This window comes from Melozone crissalis, unplaced genomic scaffold, assembly GCF_028551555.1.
Source record: "Melozone crissalis strain CALT ecotype California unplaced genomic scaffold, PUWL_Pcris_2 ptg000027l_1, whole genome shotgun sequence".
Taxonomy (NCBI): Eukaryota; Metazoa; Chordata; class Aves; order Passeriformes; family Passerellidae; genus Melozone; species Melozone crissalis.
The window spans coordinates 8385731-8403632 of record NW_026535805.1 but is presented as its reverse complement, the minus strand read 5'-3'; the positions used below and the strand labels follow the sequence as shown (position 1 = coordinate 8403632).

Here is a 17902-nt window from a genome sequence, read left to right as displayed (position 1 = left end):
TGCATTTTGCATAATTGCTTTATGCACATTGACATGCAAGTTGTACCTGGTGCTACTTCAGCTCTTTTCACTTGAGATGTAGTGTATGATGGTGTAGATAAAGGTGTGATCATGTGCAGATGAAGAGGGGGACAGTAATGAGTGTTATTTTATTTTGATTCCACTGGTTTTTTTTGAATTAGAAGTTTTTGAGAAAACTTTATGAAAAGTTAGAGGTTTTTTTATTAATAAAGGAACTTTTGATGAGACTAGATTCACGAAGGAGAAAGTAGTTCCAGACTTTGGAATTGTATGGCTTGAAGTCATTGGTCCTTAACTGTAGGGGTGCCAATATAATTCATATATATAAATAAAAGGAAAGTATGCTAATGGAGAGACTACATCTTCTTTGATGGTAGACAGAATTTGGAAGGTTTTTTCCTGCATATTTGCTTAGGAGGAATAACTGCATTTTTACTGGGGTGTTTGGTTTTTGGCAAGGGGGAGGTGTTGTGGTTTGAGGTTTGTTTGTATTTCTTAGATATGCCAAGAGTATTTTGAAAGTTATGAGTGACAGAAATAAGTGTTAGTCATTTCTTTCAGTAGTAGTGCTTATTGTTTGCCATCCTACAGCTCAGGTATCATGCTGAAATGTTGTCATTTAGCTGCAGGTCATCAGCATGACTCTGAAATAAACTCTGGGCTATTTTAAAATGTTCCACAGTAGTGATTATACTAGTGTTTTGTTTTCTTAATTTATTTCAAACTTTTTAATTGCTTGTAAAGGAATCTGTGATTCGCTTTTGAAGACTTCAACAATTACAGGTATAAAATGTTTTCATCCACCCTTTTCTTCCAATCCTGAATATTCTAAAGTTCTTATTAAGTCCTAGTGCAAGTTAAAAGTTTTTAACGGAGCATGGAAAACAAAAAAAAATGTTGGTGGTGGACAGCATAACTTTACAAAAGCCAGCATTCTAGTAGAATGGACATTTTGCCTTTAATATTCTGTGAAGTATTTAACTGAAGTAACTAGAGAAAGAACCTGTGCTTACTTTACAGTTTTTCTGACACTGAGTAATGGAACTATCCCCCTGCATTAAATTTTCTGATTTTTATTTATGACCTTGAACAGTTTCTCAAGATGGGAAAATCACATTAAAAAATGAGACAATCCATATGGTCTTGGTCTGTCATATAATGTCATAAACCTTCCTTGGATTGTGTGAGAAAATCTGCAGGTATATAAAGAACTTGTACTTTGTCTTAAAATATGTCTTACTTTTGAACTGATTTTTCCACCTGCTGATAATTAGAAAAACTTCTGATACCTACATCATGTAAAAATTATTAAGATTTTTAAGTATTGTGGGTTTGGCTTAAGTTCTCTAAAAACTCACCTTTGAGAAAAGAAACAAAAAATAAAAAATCTTCAGGTTTGAAAATTTACTAATTCTTGTTATAAGAAGTACTCTTAAGCAGAGGGAAGAAAATTTGCAGGTTAACTATGAAAGCATTATGTTACAGACCATATGAGTAGATTATTTTGTAGTTCTAAGTCAGGGAACACAGGCTGTTAATACCTGTATCTTTAATGATAAAAAGGCTATAGTTGGATTGTTTTTCTTTAAAAATAGTCAGTGTATTTTAATACAGCATTGTCCAGTAGAGCATTGTGTGCTCATTTGTCATTAATCTCATATAAACCCATTTTGATTAGTTTCTTATGTAGTAGACAGAGCATGAATGCAGTGCCTTGACAATTTTCCTTCTGTTGTTTTCACGGAGTTAAAATCACCTGTGATTCTTTTTGAGATCACTCTGCAGCACTTACAAGTTATTTGACTTCTATATGCACTTGTAAAAACAGGCATCTTTGTAAATGAAGTGGTATTTTTAGTGGAGGACACATGTCTCTACTGGCGAGAGGTTTTTTCCCAATTTTTTTTAGCAGCTTTATTTCAAATATTGTATTAAAACTCCTTGTGTGTTGCAATGAAATTAGGGATGTTTGGCTCTCTTACTCCATTATTGCAATTAGGAATTTAGCATCATCAGTGCCAAAGGACAGAAGTGTCTCATTTGCCCTATGGGGACAGGACAGTGATAAGATGATTTTTCGTCAAGGATCATTGGGTCGTAATTAAGTTACATTCATGGCTATTGCTTTTTGAAGGATGATTGGTAAATGACAGGCTTCATGTGCTTGCTATGGACAGTGTTCACTAGGGTTTTTTCTCCCTCTGTCAGAAAATCCTGTTGAGTCTGATAATGTAAATGTGGCATTTTATTCTGAACAAAAGAGCAGGGAAATGAGCTATCTTGTCTAATCATTCAGTTGTTTAACACCGACTTCCAGTTTAGACTCAATTGGCTGGAAAGCACTTGACATGTGAAGTTAGTGCTGTTCCGAACGCATGTTTGAGTAAATTTTAAAGTAAGTGACAGCTAAATTGTACCTAGGGAAATTACAAAGCCTTCAACACAGTTAATTTTTTGGGGAGGATTAGTTGTAATTGCAACACCAGTCTCCTTGAAGATTCCTTAGTACAGCAAATGAACAGAAACACATTTAGCTCTTTCAAGAGCCTGTTCTCTTTTTACAGAATAATTTTTGTAAAGCTGATTGTACCTTGCTGAATTGACTTCCCTCTACACTAACATCTGCTTCAGATTTGTAGAGAGGGATTTGTTTTACCAGGCTACCCTCCACCCCCACTCCAGAGAGTCCCTTTTTTCTTTTTACCTCTCTAGTGATTTCAGGTTTGAGAGCTTTTCAATCAGTAAACCCCTTAGGTAAATTGCCACTTCACTAAAGCTTTATGCATAATGTTGCAGCACTTCATTCCAATTAAAATCAATATTTGGAGTCTTATTTTTATCAGGCAGACTCTCTGGTTGGAAAAGTTGTTTATTACAAGTAAAAGGGTTAGATTTAGTGCTACATTCTTTAAGCAAGAGGGGAGTGGCTTGTTGAAAGAGAGGGGGGCTGAAATATCGGGGAATGCTATAGCCAGTCCTGCCACAGTGTATCCTGCAAACCTTCCACTTCCTGAATAATTTTGGCTCTTCAGATAGCTTTGTGTGATTAAAATTGCCCACACAAATATTTTGGAAGATTGGACCCATAATACCTTGGACTTCGTAGCCATTCTAAACAGAAAAGAATAAAAAAACTTGGTGTCTTAACTTGAACTTCAGCTGCAAAATAATGCCAAAATAGGACTCTCCTGGGGCTGCATAAAGGCCAAGCAGAATGTACTCATGGCTGAGGCTTCTTCTGTCATTCAAAAATAATAGTGTATCTTCTTTTTTAAAAGAGCAAGTTTCAAAGTGCCAGAAAAATACACCTAATCTTTAAGTGGAACAGGTCTCAGTCTTGAAAAGATAATATTTGTGAGTGACTTAAAGCTGTAGTATCTGGCCAACTCAAAATGAAGCGTGGACCATCTGTGTTCACACTTTAAATACTGTTTATTCCAAACTGATGCTGGAAATACGGTTTTTCCAACATAGCTATGAATATATGGGCTTTTTTTTCCCTTTTTGACTAGAACCATATTAATGAAATAGTAGTTTTAGAGAAGGCTTTTAATGTCTTAGAGTAGTAAGTATCCTTGGGGAAGATAAAAGGGTGTTTGACATGCATAACTTCTTACAGAAAGGCTCCCAAATACTTTCAAATGTACAGCTGTTTGTTAGTTTAAAATCATTATGTCTAAATAGCATTTTCTTAAAATGTAGAAATTCTCTTTTGTGCAGCTCTTTTTATTATAATTGTTTCAAGAAGCACATTAAAATTTCATGTCTGCTTGAAATTTGAAGCCTACAGTGAGTTCCTTATTTTTCATTTTCTAAAAGGACTGTAAAAACTGCTCACAAAAGTTGCTGCTGGTACTCACTTGGAATTAACTGCGGTTTGTGACAGTTAAAAAATACTGCAGTTTGCTAAATCATAGGAGCTCAAGTACAGGCATAAGCTTGATAATTTTTTCTTTGCAGTAGTGATTTATCAAGTTGGAACTTCTCTATGTTTTCTTGTTTTATATTTGTCTTTGTCAGTTTTAGTATTTATATGTTCTATAAACCCCATTCTCTGGTAAACTGTGGATGACTGGTTGGTTGATTAAATGCAACTGAACAAATAGATCTGATTTTAGTAGATTACAAATAGTTGTAACAATACATCAGTGTGTAAGATACAGTACTCCTTAAACACAAACTTACTCAGCCCCTTTGAGCAGTACGTCCCAGTTACAAGTACAATATTTCAATTTGTTTTTGTCTCAGGTCTTTGCTGACTTTTTTTTCTCTGCATGTGCAGTATTAATGCCTTCAGAAGTATACATGTAGAGACTAGAAAACTGTTAATGCTACTGCTTGAATGACATTGCAATTATTCATTCATTTATTGATAGCTTTGACCTAAAAACAGTCACTTTAATCCTTTAGGAATACAGCCGAGACAATACTATAGCTGTTTGAGCATCAGTCTGAAAAGCTAGATTTATCACTGAAAACTTTAATTTGAATGTATAAATGTTGTTGTGCCTCCTTAGAAATTGAGTAGTTTTCTGTAAAACTGGTTTTTTTCTAGATGTTAACTGAACTTGCATCTAAAGCAGGAGAAAAATACTGATTATATAAATCTTTATATCTGACTATGGTAACTACCATAGTATTTCGCTTTTATGACAGTAATCTAGCCTGCAACATCTACTTGCAGTTTTGAAATTAACCTGTAATTTAGTCTTCACCCCAAATGACAAAAATTCAAATGACTCCATGGGGTGCCAGAAGATGCACTGTAAACAGGGCTCAGTAAGGGGGATAAGGTAGAAATCCATCATCTTAGGTTCTTTTAAAGAATGCCAGTATTACTGAATAAAATTAATTCTTCCTCTGTGTTTTACTGTTAAATTTTAAAAAAATATTAGCCTAGATAATGATAGTAGTACATGGTAGTTTAGTTAGTTATTCTTTGAAAAAGCAAAATCTGTGCTGCACAAGAAATGCAGTGTGAGGAGAGGACATCTGAATTGGGCTTGTTTTAACAGTAATGTCTTGATTTGTTAAGGTTTTGTTGGTGAAAAATAACATTTTCATCCTGCTTGGGAATGTAGCTTCGGGAATGTTAAATCATTATTTCGAGTCAGCATCTCAGCTGCTGTTGTTAAGTGATTTTTAAATTTTTTTTTCCCTTTGGTAACTTACATCACCCGTATCAAATAAGGCTCCTTGAATCTAAAATGCAGTCTCACTGACTGCCTGGCTACTTACATTTTGTGTGTGTGGTCTTGGTTTGTTTCTGCTTAAACCTCACCCTTCAAAGAATAATTTGACCTATTGTTTTACCAGTGTTTCTGTGGTTGTCCTTGGTTGTTTCTGGTGTTTTTGCTTTGTTTTGTTTGATTTTGTTTCAAGATTGGGTTGTAATTCTTTGAAAAAAAGGTCTGCAGCAGATGATTAAGTACAGTTAGAGTTACACAATATGGAAGGTTATTTTGTATTTGTTGTTACTGTGATTGTTTTTATGACTTTACAGTTTTGCATTTAAATTATGTGTACTTCTGAAGGTGTTAATAGTTTGTACATAGGGGAAAATTCAGTGAAGGATTGAGGTACCAAAAATGGAAATATTCTCTGTGTTACTTCTACTTGCTGCTCAAAGACTCCTGACAAAATGCATTTAATGCCTTCTTGTACACTTACTTACCCTTACATGGATTTACACTAGTGCCATGTCTGACGTGGATAGGCCAGCATAAAACACATTTTGGTGCCACACTGTATTGTTGGATTAACTGCAAAAATTGTATTTTTTAAAGTAGAAAATATCTGTTGTATTCTGATTTTCATATAGAACATAATAATGCTATAGCCCTTCCATTGTGATGGAGTGGGCATCAACAGATAATTTACAGGCACTCTGTTAAGGTGTAAAACCAGTGTAAAGCAATGTAATGAGCTGTGGTTATCTTAACTCTGATGATCTCTATTGAAACAAAATGTTGTGGAATAATTGTGAAGAACTTAAAAACTGGAAATGCCCAAGCATAGACAGAGAGGTAATAGAGTGTACATGGTATTACTTACAAATGAGAAAATAAAGCTGTTAAACGCTTAAGTGAAATTTCCATGAAGTTTGGGTTTTGTCAAGATAGGACATAGCATAACTTAAGAATATTGCTCAGAATTTAAGTGCATCTCATGCTGAGGAACATTCACACCTTTGGCTAATTTGTAGTAAACAAGTGGTCATGGAATCAAAAACAGTAAGACTTGAGGGGGGAATAAGCACTTGGATTATAGACTGCTAAATGAATTTTCTGTGAAATTTTCAAGATTAAAGTGCTTTCAGCATGGATTACTCCTGCTCAGAATGTTTTTATTCTTGTTTTGTTTCTTTCCACAAGGGATGACATGCCTGCAGCTCTGGAAACTTTAATCAGCTGTTACAAGAAGTATGGTAAAATTCTTCAACTCCATGACATCTGCTGTAAACTGGTAGAAAAAGGAGATGCTGATCTTCTGCAAAAGGGTTAGTTGCATGTACTCAAATGCTGTCTACTAATATGAAGTGTTTTCTGGGGGTTTTTCTTTCAGGATTTGTGTATAATTTCTTTCAACTGAAAGAAAAAACAGTTTGTCTTAATGTACTAACTTCAAAGCACTGATATGATGCCTGCATTCTTCAGATTGAAAAATTGATTGTAATTTTAAACATGGAACAGCTCTGTTTGTATAATACATCATTGAGCTCTCACAGATTAGTGCTAATACTTGTTCTAGCTATGTGTGCTACTGTTAAGAAACGAATTAATAGTAACACATCACACTAACAAAACAATACATCTGTTTTTCAAATAGCTGTGCAGTTCACAAACCATATATCCTCACTTTCTATGAGCAGAGCATTCCAATATAGTGTATTTTGTTGAATATAGTTCAAAATATAGTGCAGAAAAACATTTTAAATATACTCAGCCACAAAGCTACAAAAAATTGTGTCACATGTTATAATCATTCTGTTTGTTTCAAAATTATCCCCCTATAGCTTATCTTTTATGAGGCTTGGAAAATATTGGTGTTAGGAATGTCTGACATAAATATTGAAATGCTTCAGTATGTTGAGTAAATTAATGAGTTTTATTCTGTCTTTAGTTTCAGATTTTATAAGCAGAGAATATGGTGACATGATGGCTCTTTACGATCTCTTCTTCGCCTTCTTGCAAACAGGAAAATACAAAGAGGCCAAGAAGGTCATCGAGGTGGGATTTTAACTATAGTACTTTAATCATGCAGCTATTTAGACTCTTAATTAGAAACATTTAAAGTTTTTAACCTTTAATTAGTCTTGTTCTGATTCACATTAATAGAATGCAATCCCAGTAATAAAAAACCCTCGGCCAGCTTTAGTTTGTATAATTACAGTTCAGAAGAGAGACAGTCGTCTTGTACATTGAAATTGTTTCCTCACTTTTTCAAATTTGCTCTTATATATCAAAATGATATTTGCATATTAAATATCGGATTGTGGAACAATTAAATTAAACTGGCATTCCTGGGTGTAAAGTTGCTAATCCTCTTTCCGAAGGAATTCTTTGTTCTTAAAAGCACTGGAATTTAATTTGCTGCAGACCATGCTCAGATTTATTTGTAATGCTTGTCTACAAGTTAATCAGCCAAACAAGCGCTGTCTGCTACTGTTTGGCATTTAATTTAGCATTTCTTCTCTCTCTCCCTTTTTCAGGATAGTAAGCAGCTTATAGGAAGTGGTAGGTGACAAACTTGGTCTATTTAGGATTAGTATATTTTATCTAGACTTGATTGAAATTGTGCTTACTGAAATTGATAAGTCAAAGGGGCAGCTGCAGAGTCTGCCCAGATTGTGATTATTTTTTTCTTCTTAACACTGTTGTATGTTTTTAAAATGCTGCATAAGTTTTTCACTTAATGTATGGGGGGAGGCATCTTGCAGAAAAAGTAATAGTTTGTACTCAGCATTTTTGTGTTACGCACATACACAACTCTAACCTAATTTTTGTTTGGTTGTTTTTTAATTTCCTGAGACAAAGAATGCTTTTTCTCCCAGTTCCCCTTAGAGTATCTGAAATACTAGCTATCTCTGCTTGAATTGTCTAATAGAATTTTTGCATTTAAAAAAATCTTAACTGAAGGTCTGTTTGTTTGTGTGTGATGGAACAATAATGTCCTGCTGTAGGGTGTGTGGATATTGCTAAGCACAGTGTTGAAACATTGTATTTTTGTTCTGAGAGCATGTTTTAGAGCTCAAATCTTACAGTACAGAAGAACAGAAATATCAGTGTCTGACAGCAGATGACACTGAGGAGTTGAGTTCTTTTTACAGTGATTAAAGCATATAGGAGGTGAAAGTATGAAATCTGAGATTGGAAGTAAACAATCATATGATTTAGCAGCTCTTTCTTTGATATTGGCGTTTAATTTCCCAGAATTTCTATTGGTGTCTGGAGCTCAGCAGTTGTGAATAGGATAATAAGTTATCAAATTGTTGGGGCACTGAAATTCTTGTCATTTTCTTCAAACATGCCAGATTCTCTGTGCAGGTATTCAGTATTTGGTGATTGATTGTGAGTTACTAATATCCACAAATGTTTAAGCATAAATCTAAACACCAAATATCTGGAGATGAAATGGAAGTTGTCCTGCCTTTTATGCTAAAGTATTTTAATCTAACTTTTATGAAGTATGAATTAGAGCTTCGTTTATGCTGCAGAGGAAGAGCTGGTTTAAATTACAGAATTTTTAATAGGGAATTTTCTAGGAATAGTATGCATGTATTTTACTAGTGGAGAAAGTGTTACAAAATCAATTCTATATGGTGCATAATATTTTAAATATGCTTTTGTTATGTCACAATATGTTAAGTATTTTCAAAGAAGTTGTTTCCAAAAGGGGAAGACAGAAACCTTATTGTTGATATTTTGCTGAAGAAGAAAATAGTTTGTATTGTTTTAAAACATAAGCAAGTTCTGTTTGCTCTTTGATTTGTTGGGAAGTGAAAGTCTTATTCAGTATAATGTGAAATGGTGTGTGTGTGTATGTAATATATATATATATATGTGTATGTATATATATAAAAAATGAGTTGTAGGTGTATTTTTTTCTCTAGTCCAGTGGGTTTTGTGACTAAATTACTGCTTTGATGGTCATCTTAGATTATTTTTCTGTCTTCTTTGCTTGTGAAATAATACTTATTGAAGGAGATCAGTTGGTGCTGCTTTCTCTTTTAGATGCTGTTGCATGTACCTTTAGGCATATTCTTTAATCAAGTATTGCTGGTTATGATGGTCAATTTTAGTGATTCGAAAACATCTATGGAATTCATAAAGAGTATCTAAAAGGATAGTAATAAAACTGGAAAGAAAACTCTTTAGGAGCTAAGGAAATTCCACTGTGGAGGATAATGGTTGCTTAAATGGGATTTTTACTCATTGCAGACCACTGCCTCTGCTTGCTCCTGCTTTTTTTAGAAATTAGAGATATACTATATGCTTATGTGAAACTTAATGACAAGTGCTACTTTGAAAAACTTGGAACTCAAAGGAATGAAAAAATAACTCTTAAATCTCAAATCTTTGGTAAAATGAAAGTGGGTGACAATACTGGGAAAGGACAAAGGGTAAGATTTGAGTGAGATTATAAAAATCAGGTCAGACTTGTGTATGTTACATTATCTGACCACAAATGTGTTGTGAATGCATATATAGGCAAGATCATGTCTTGGGAAATAATGAGAAAGTCGAAAGCCCTGGGCCTCATCTGCTTGGTAGAGTAAAAGCAAGACTAACCAGAGAATGAGAGTGTGAGAAGCAGTGAAAGGTAAATGCAGAGGAGATGAGGCAAAGAATTTGTCTGGCCCATGCTAGAACAGCTGGACTGAAGCATGTGGTAGTTTGGTAGTGGGAGTCTCTTCTGAGGCAATGCTGACTGGAAGAGGAGCTGTGTTTGAGAAGCTGTGGGGAAATGCTGTTCCTGAGGCACCGCGGGCTTTGTGTGACAAGGTAGCAGTTTCCATTATTGTTGAACTGCCTCCTTAAGCACTTGAAAGTCTTGTTCTCAGAGACAATAGCTACAGATAAGGCAGCCTTGGCTGCTCTGTAAAATGTAAGTCTATTTTATTCTAGCTGTGCCTGGAGATTCCTGAGCCCCCAAAGTTGTGCTGATAGATGCTGTTTTGCTTTACACTGAAAAAAAGTTCTACCAATGGGTGTACATCCAGACATAATTGAGTCTTCTTAACTGCACCTCAACTGAGAAGTTAGCATTTGTCTTTAGTCCTTCAAAGATGATCTTGTCAAAACAAAGTTGGCACATCTCTCTTCTTGCCCCTTACCACAACGTCACATACTAGCTTGCCTTCCCTTGGATTGGCACAGCATGACTTCTATGTCATCAATTCTAGCTCTGGATACTTAAGATTTTTTCCCTTACTTAGAAAGGCAGCTTAATTGCCTTTTGTCCTTGAATTTTGTTTTTCATAAAGAAAAAAGGAAGTAAATTAGGTCAGTATGTTTTGCTTTTAACTATACTACGTTAGAACCAATGTAGGCTAAAAGAAAGGGATGTGAATTTTCAATAAATAGCATTAGGGAAAAAGTACCTTTTAAAAAATACCTATCCTCTGAAATGTTTTTTTATTTCAAAAATGTTTAATCAGATCTCCTTCTGGAGAGAGGTCTTACATAATTATGTGGCAAGAATATAGAATAATTGTTTGGCCTTATGTTCTTCTAAGTCTGGTTTATAAATGGTAAAAGAATATTTTGGAGCCTAGTCCACCAGATCTTTCAACTTCTTACCTCTTGTCTGTACTGGACAGTTAAAAGTCTCTTTTGTTTACTCAGCTGGTGATTGCCACTTTATTAAACAGGTGCTTAAGAGCTGTACTAATGGGAAGGTCATCCAGAAGAATAGGTGAAAAAGGGAATCTTACAACACCTTGGAGGAATTTATTCCCCTTTTCACTTGTTACCCTGTTTGTTTTCATGCTGCTTGGAGGTTTACAAATTTCACTACTTAGAGTAGTTAAAATATAATGGATGTCTGCCATTTTGGTTGGATTTAATATTTTGGTCATCTCTGAACCTTTAACCAGGATCTCATAATTTGCAGCTGTTTTGCATTCGTGTTGATTGAATATTTCTAAACCCACCCTTTCCCCTTCATTTACTCATGCTAAATGCAGCTATTTAAATACCCACTGAATCAGTGTGTAATGCAGCCCATGTCCAGTCTTGACTTTTTCTGAAAAGGTTTGTGTCTCTTTCAGTACTGTAACAGTTCTGCAGCAGAGGGTCAAGCAAAGCCCAGCTGTAAATCTGCTTACTGAAAGTCTGAACCATGTTTTCATAAGCAGAAATGCACATTCCTGTGACTGAGCAGGCAAGGTAGTAAACTGATGTTAAACCATTTCTGTGCTGTATCAATAAAATCATTGCACCTTAAATGAAGTTTCATTGTACAGCAAAATACTTACCTGAATAAACCAAAACAAGCACCCTGTTCAGAATCATGTATCAGGTCACTTGCATTTTAAATTGGGAGCTTATGGCTCCCTCTGATAGGAAGTAGGAGTTGGTAGCAGTGTTCCACTGTCTTTGTGTTATTCCACAGATCTTCTTGAAATCTTTCTAGATCAAATTACTTGAGCTGTTAAAATAACAGCTGTTAATTTGCTCCTTCAGTGAAAGAGTGAAAGTTCTCATTCCTGCTGTGGTTTTGGTTTTGCTGGAACTGAAGGCAAAGATTGGAATACAGGGAAAGATCTCAGAACTGTGTGGCAAAGTTTTTGAGGAGAAGTTCAACCTATTTTGTTTCCATTAGAGGAGCCTTCCTTGAAAATGGCCATGGATAGTGCATGGCCTCAGAATTCCTTAAACCAAATTTTAACCAAGTGTGATACTATCTCCATCTACTCTCATACTAAATATGTTGTTTATATTTAATAATTAGATTTAGCATACTGAATCCCACATATGTCAAGACATTAGTATGAAGAATTCAGGATCAAATGGTTGTGAAATAGCTTAATGAAATGTGTTCCATTGTGGAGAAATGTAAGAAAAGGCATTTGCTACTGCAGTCTGGGACCTGAGGAAAGAACTGGTTTGGGTGAGTTCAGTGTACAGGAATATATCTATCAAAAGATGTCAAGTTAATTTAAGAGGTAAATAGATTTAAGCAAAGAATTGACATTCATTGTCAGCAGACCTCAAGATACCAGTAGCCTTTGGATTTAATCTGCCATAAAAACAATGAGAATATTTCTACATGATATTGAGAGATTACAACCTTCTTTCATCCAGATTGGTTTTTTAAGAGTCTACATCATAAAATTGCATCCTGATTTTATGCTGGAGATGAGCTACCAGGAGAAGATGCTTTCTTGATTTGTGACAGCAGGGTTGGGGGAGTGAGGGGGTTGCATCAGTTATGTGTAATTTAGTGATGGTTTATATCTAGTCTCTGAATTTATTTACAAAGACTTAATTTTGGTCCTGTTGAGAAAAGAGTGGAGGTGATTTAAACAAAATTTAAATGTTTGTGAACAAGGTTGTATTAGATAACGGCGGTCTGAGATTTAGGAATAGTTTGTAGGGGGTGCCCTAGCTTTTATCAGACTAACTGTATACAACTGAGACAGAGGGGAAAGAGCTTTTAAGCATGCAAGCCCTATACAAGAAAAGATTAATTTTTTTAATTATTGCTATTGAGTCCTATTAGTCCAGTAAAATCATTACTTCTCCTTCTGTAACTGGACTCTGATGCAGTTAGTTATTAGTGAACTTGGATTTTCTTTCCATGCACCAATGTATGTAGGTTAATTTAAAAAGCGGTGCTTACTAGTTCAGTGCACATTATTTTTTAGAAGTTCCTAAGTATTCCTTTCTTACAGGGAAAGGGATACATTTCAAATAAGTAAATTTGTTAAAGGAGATGACTACTGAAAAAATTCCTTCCGAAAAGGAAAGCAGTAATGCATTCAGAATGTGGGATTATGGCAAGATCTGTGCTTCTTTTCTTAGCTCCTGGGACTTTGTGTTAGAAGGAAGAGGTTTATAGTGCTTTTTTTTTTCATTCATCATACACTGTAAAACCACATTACAAGGCCAAGAGCAAATTTTTGCTCTCTTTTTAGTCTAGGATAACCTTGAGGAGTTTGTTTTAAGCAGAGTTTTTGTGTGTTTTGTGTGTCACCTTTTCTTCCAGTGTAGTTATTGTTGGGAATGTCTACTGATTTATTTTTTTTGTAATAATACTTCACTGCATAATTTATCTTGGAAAAGTTACTATAAATGTAGAATATTCCAGTAGTGATTAAATGTACATCAGTTTCACTTGTCTTGAGAACAATAAAGTTGTAGAACTCTATCCTACTTTTATTTTAGTAGTTTTGGAAAATAATTTCCTTGCCTGACATTTTTCTCCAGGTTTACCTAAAATATAGCAGTGTGTATTCCTCTTTCAAGTGAAATAAATTAAATCATGAGTATTTACTAAACAGATACTTGTCTTGGTAAAGTCAGTGAACTGTGAAACTGGCAGAAGCTTTGAAGCAAATACATATGTAGGAAGAAAAAAGCCACAAACCAACAGTGCAAACTTTCCCAGTGGAGACTGTAAGCTTTGTATTTTCTTACTGTGAACTACTGCTGCTTTTTGCATCAAAATTGACGTAGTAGAAGTTGACTGGTTGCCATCTTGTGTGATTTTAGAATAGGCAGAAAGGAGAGCATTAGCTTGAATTCTCATCAGTCTCAGGAGAATAGTTAGTGAGGATCAGTGTGTAGGCATGTGTCCCTTTGTCTTTCATTAACTATCTGGTACTGCAAATAAAATATCAAATACACTTTAGCTGAGTAGGCTTTGAAGGCATGACTTGCAGTGGAGCAGCTCATAAGTTTCGAGATTGCAGTACTGCATGTGAGTACTTGCCCTCATTATCAAACGTGTAAAGTACACATATTGAAGGTACAGATATCATTGTTTTCAAGCTTACATACAGTTATCTCTTGCCCAAAAAGTTGAACAAGAGTCCACATATTTTGGATGAGTTTCTCTTTAAAGAATTCTGTGTTATAGGGGTTATATTTTGTTTAGTCATATTTATTTCTGGGCAAAGTTGCTTATAAAGAAGAAAAGAAATTGCTCATTTTTTAGAGAGCTTGTAAGGTTTTCTTTTGTTTAGAAAGAGTAAAGTGAGTGAGGGTGTCATTCTGTGCTATCACCAAAGAAGCCATTTTTGAAGTCATTGAAAACTCCTTTCAGAGTGGAAAATGAACTTGTAGAAAAAGTATTGCTTCCACTGCCAGCCATAAACAGCCGTAGCTGTAATGCCATCCTGGTAGCACAATGACTTCAATAATAGCTGAGCTAGGAGAGCACTAATGTGTTTTGTTGCGCAGTTGATGTGATTGCAACAGGAAGGATGCTTTTTGATGCACAGGTTATTTTTAGATCACTCAGTCTCTAAAGCTGGATCTTTTGTGAGCTTCTGGACTATTGCATAAAAGTTCAGAGCCAATAATCAAAATAGGTTTTTTTTCCTGTACATTTAACAATGATACTTCACTTGGACTTTGCTATGACGACCATAGTGGGAGAAATACAGCAAAGGGGTGTACCTGCATACATATGAACTCAAGATGTAAGATTATTTTTAAAAATAATATGAATATGTTAATTGGTATTTTTAAAAAACTCATGCATTGTTATTTGAAAGTAAAGGAGTGTTTAGCAGGAGGAAAAATAATAGAAGTGTAAAATAGTTTTAACCATCTCAGTCAACACCTATAGACTAGGATGGCTACATAAGGTACAGAAATTTAATGTATGTTCTTTTGGTTAAGAGGTTCACCTACTGCTTAGTAGAAGTGAGGACTTCTGCTACAAGTTTTAACCTAGGGGAAAATTCAAGGAAAATATGCAGTGTTTATGTTGTAAACAGCTTTGTTCAAATAACCTGCTATGCAAAAATATCCCAGGCTTCATTAAAACTGTATGGAATTAGTGAGATTTTCCTAGACATTTTTGTGGAATCAGGAAAAAAATCTGTCTTTAAATTAAGAACTTCCCATCAAGTGTTCTGTTTTCCATGGTGCTTATGTTGGAGAGAGCTGTTAGGAATGACACACATCAGTTCCTATAGCTGTCTGCCCAAGGCTGTCTGCTTGGGGGAGTAAAGCATTTTCCTGCAAGACATTGCTTTGGCATCTCAATCTCAGTAACTGGTTCTGGTACTGGTAGCATAAGTCTTTTATTGCTGCTGATGTAACTCTTCATGAAATGTTCTTCTTCCTTTAGCAGCATTAGCTGTCTCTTATTATTACTGGATTTTTCAGCTGCAAAGAGAGGAATGAATGGATCTGTCCTTCCAAAGAATACCATCAGGAAGTGCAACATGGATGGCTTCTGTAAAATTTGCCTGTTTCTTTCCAATATGTTTCTATTAGTGATTATAGTAGAACTGTTTCCCTAAGAAAAGACTGAACTTTCTGCAAACAAAATGCAGAAATTTTCAAGAAAATGTAAACTAGCTAAGGTGGTTGGGGTTAAACTTGAATAGTTAGAATTGATGTGCTATTCACAGTGCAGTTATGAAAGGCTAGAATAAGTTGACTGCTGTATGTAAGAATTATTTTGCCAAACAGGCACAGTGGTCATTTGTGAACGTGCAGCATTGCAAGGTTAAAACAGAAGCTCTCCATCTCGTGTCACATATATGCCAAATGAAAAATGCTGCTGCTGGTTTTTAAACAGTTATGCAACCTAAGCCAGCAAAAGTGGCACTGTTTTGGGGCAGTTCTCAGCTCTTAGTTTGCTGAAAGTTTCATCTTTTTGAAAAGGACTCGAGGCTTCTGGTCTGTATGTTGTCTTTTGTGGTTTTTCTCTGCAAGTTTTGTGTTTAAAAAGAAAAAGTTTGGTTTAGGCAAGTGGAGAGGAGTAAATAAATATTTTCATATGTCTTCTGTAATTTTTAAAACTTTTTTGTTAGAAAAGCTTTTTTGATAGTAAAAAACCAGTATGGCTCTATTGGCTGTAGGAGTTACAGAATACTAAGGTAAACAGAACTTGAATATTTCTATCGTTATTTTAAAATCTGGAAAAACATCTCATAAATTCCTCTCTGACAGGTCACTGTTTTTCCAGACAATCTGTTTTCTTTCAGGTAGAAATTAGCTCAAATAAAACTGTTAGTACAGAAAATCTGCTGATTGGACCCCTTCAATCACCTGAAGTGACTGGGTCTCAGGAGGAGGAGAACAAATCAAATGCTTTCAGTGTGTTAGGACTGTTGTTGAATGATTTTTATTGCTGCTTGACAAGAGGTCTTCCAAAGATGCAGCATATTTATCCCTTTCTGGTTAGTGTTCCTTACTGTGTGTGAAGGTGCAGAATCAGTGAGTAAATTGGTGTGGGTGTAAGTGTAGAAAGGTGTAATTCTCATAGAATCACAGAATATGCTGAGTTGGAAGGGGCCCAGCAGCATCATCGAGGCCCCCTCCTGGCCCTGTGTAGGACACCCCAAGAATCACATCAAAACTCTGGGCTGATTTCTGTAGGAGATACAATGAAGTAGCTGAATTCTGCTCAGGGAATTATTTTATATACTAATCATTAAATTAGTATGAAATTGAGATATTAAAGAAAAATCAATTGTATACTGTCTTCTAATACAAAATCCAAGCTAGTAGAAGTTAGGCTGAAAGCAATCAAAAGTGGTAGTACTTTGTTTGCTCTCTGCAGAAGGTGGTGGAGGCAACCCATTGCCAAAAGATCTTCTGAATAAATCTTAAGGGGTTTTAGGGGAACCAGAAGAGCTCATGGAAGAGAAATAACTTACTAGAATAATCCACTGAACCTCAGGTAGTTGGAGAGTGGAAGAGCACTAAAGGGAAAGTATTGCTGTGTTTCCTGACATTTTATATTCTCCTGTTGTTATTGTTACAGAGAGGATAACAAGGTTTGATTTAGTACAGTACAACTGTTTTCTATTTCAAAAGAATGTAAAAGCCAGAAATCTGTGTTTGGTTTATATGCTGATGAATTGCATGAGACTCTCAAAAAAACCCAAGAAAACAAAGAAACCACTAAGTCTCAATATAGATGTATTTTTTTAATTTAGTCCATTGAAACAAGCAAGATTGAAATTGTAAATAGGAGTTTGGAAGAGTAATTATAGTTTTTTACTTAATTTTTCTTTATTCCTTGCATTCTGTTATTCTTTATTTTAGTCTGCTGTATCGTAGAAACACTGCTTGCTGCTAAATGCAATGTTTAAAATTCCCTAAGATTGTAAAGGATAAGCTACAAATATGGACTATCAGGCAAGCCCTGGAGATTTAGTTAATCTGACCTAGATGTTCTTTTGATGATTGAGACCTGCAGTATGTGAAAACACTTCTCAATTTCAAAATGAAACACAAGGATATCTGTTGTATAACTCAGCTGTCCTTGTAGTGACAGACACATCAATCATTTCTGAACAGGAAAGGATTTACTATAAAAAGTTTGTAGCTTTCGAGCTGTTGAGTTCATTGGCATTCGGATCAGCAGTGATATTGGAAGTTGTAAGTGAATTCAGCATTTGAATTTTACCATGTCCTAAAGAGGATTAGCTACAAATGCAGGCAACATACTTCTTTCTTTTTCATTTTCAAGAGCCTGTTGTGTATCAAGAGCCTGTTGTGTAAGATGTTAATTCTTGACTTAGTTTTCAGCATATTTTATGTGAAACTCCTTGGTAGCTTTTAAAAAAGCACTGAACAGTACCTGTAAGTATAAATAACTGTGAGGAGGGGAAAAAACCTAAACAAACAAGTAATTGGAAAAAAAGCACGTACCTGGAAAGCTGTGTTCATATATACCACTTTGAATA

The 17902-nt window shown here is 35.1% G+C and overlaps 1 protein-coding gene across 1 annotated transcript in view; it reads left to right on the top strand.

The window, feature by feature from the left end:
- LRPPRC (leucine rich pentatricopeptide repeat containing) overlaps positions 1 to 17902 on the top strand; it is a 78848-nt gene that overhangs the window by 33807 nt on the left and 27139 nt on the right. The window contains exons 24-25 of the mRNA XM_054280472.1: positions 6396 to 6520; positions 7144 to 7250. Of these exons, the coding sequence (XP_054136447.1) occupies positions 6396 to 6520; positions 7144 to 7250 (232 nt within the window). The remainder of the gene's footprint in view (positions 1 to 6395; positions 6521 to 7143; positions 7251 to 17902) is intronic.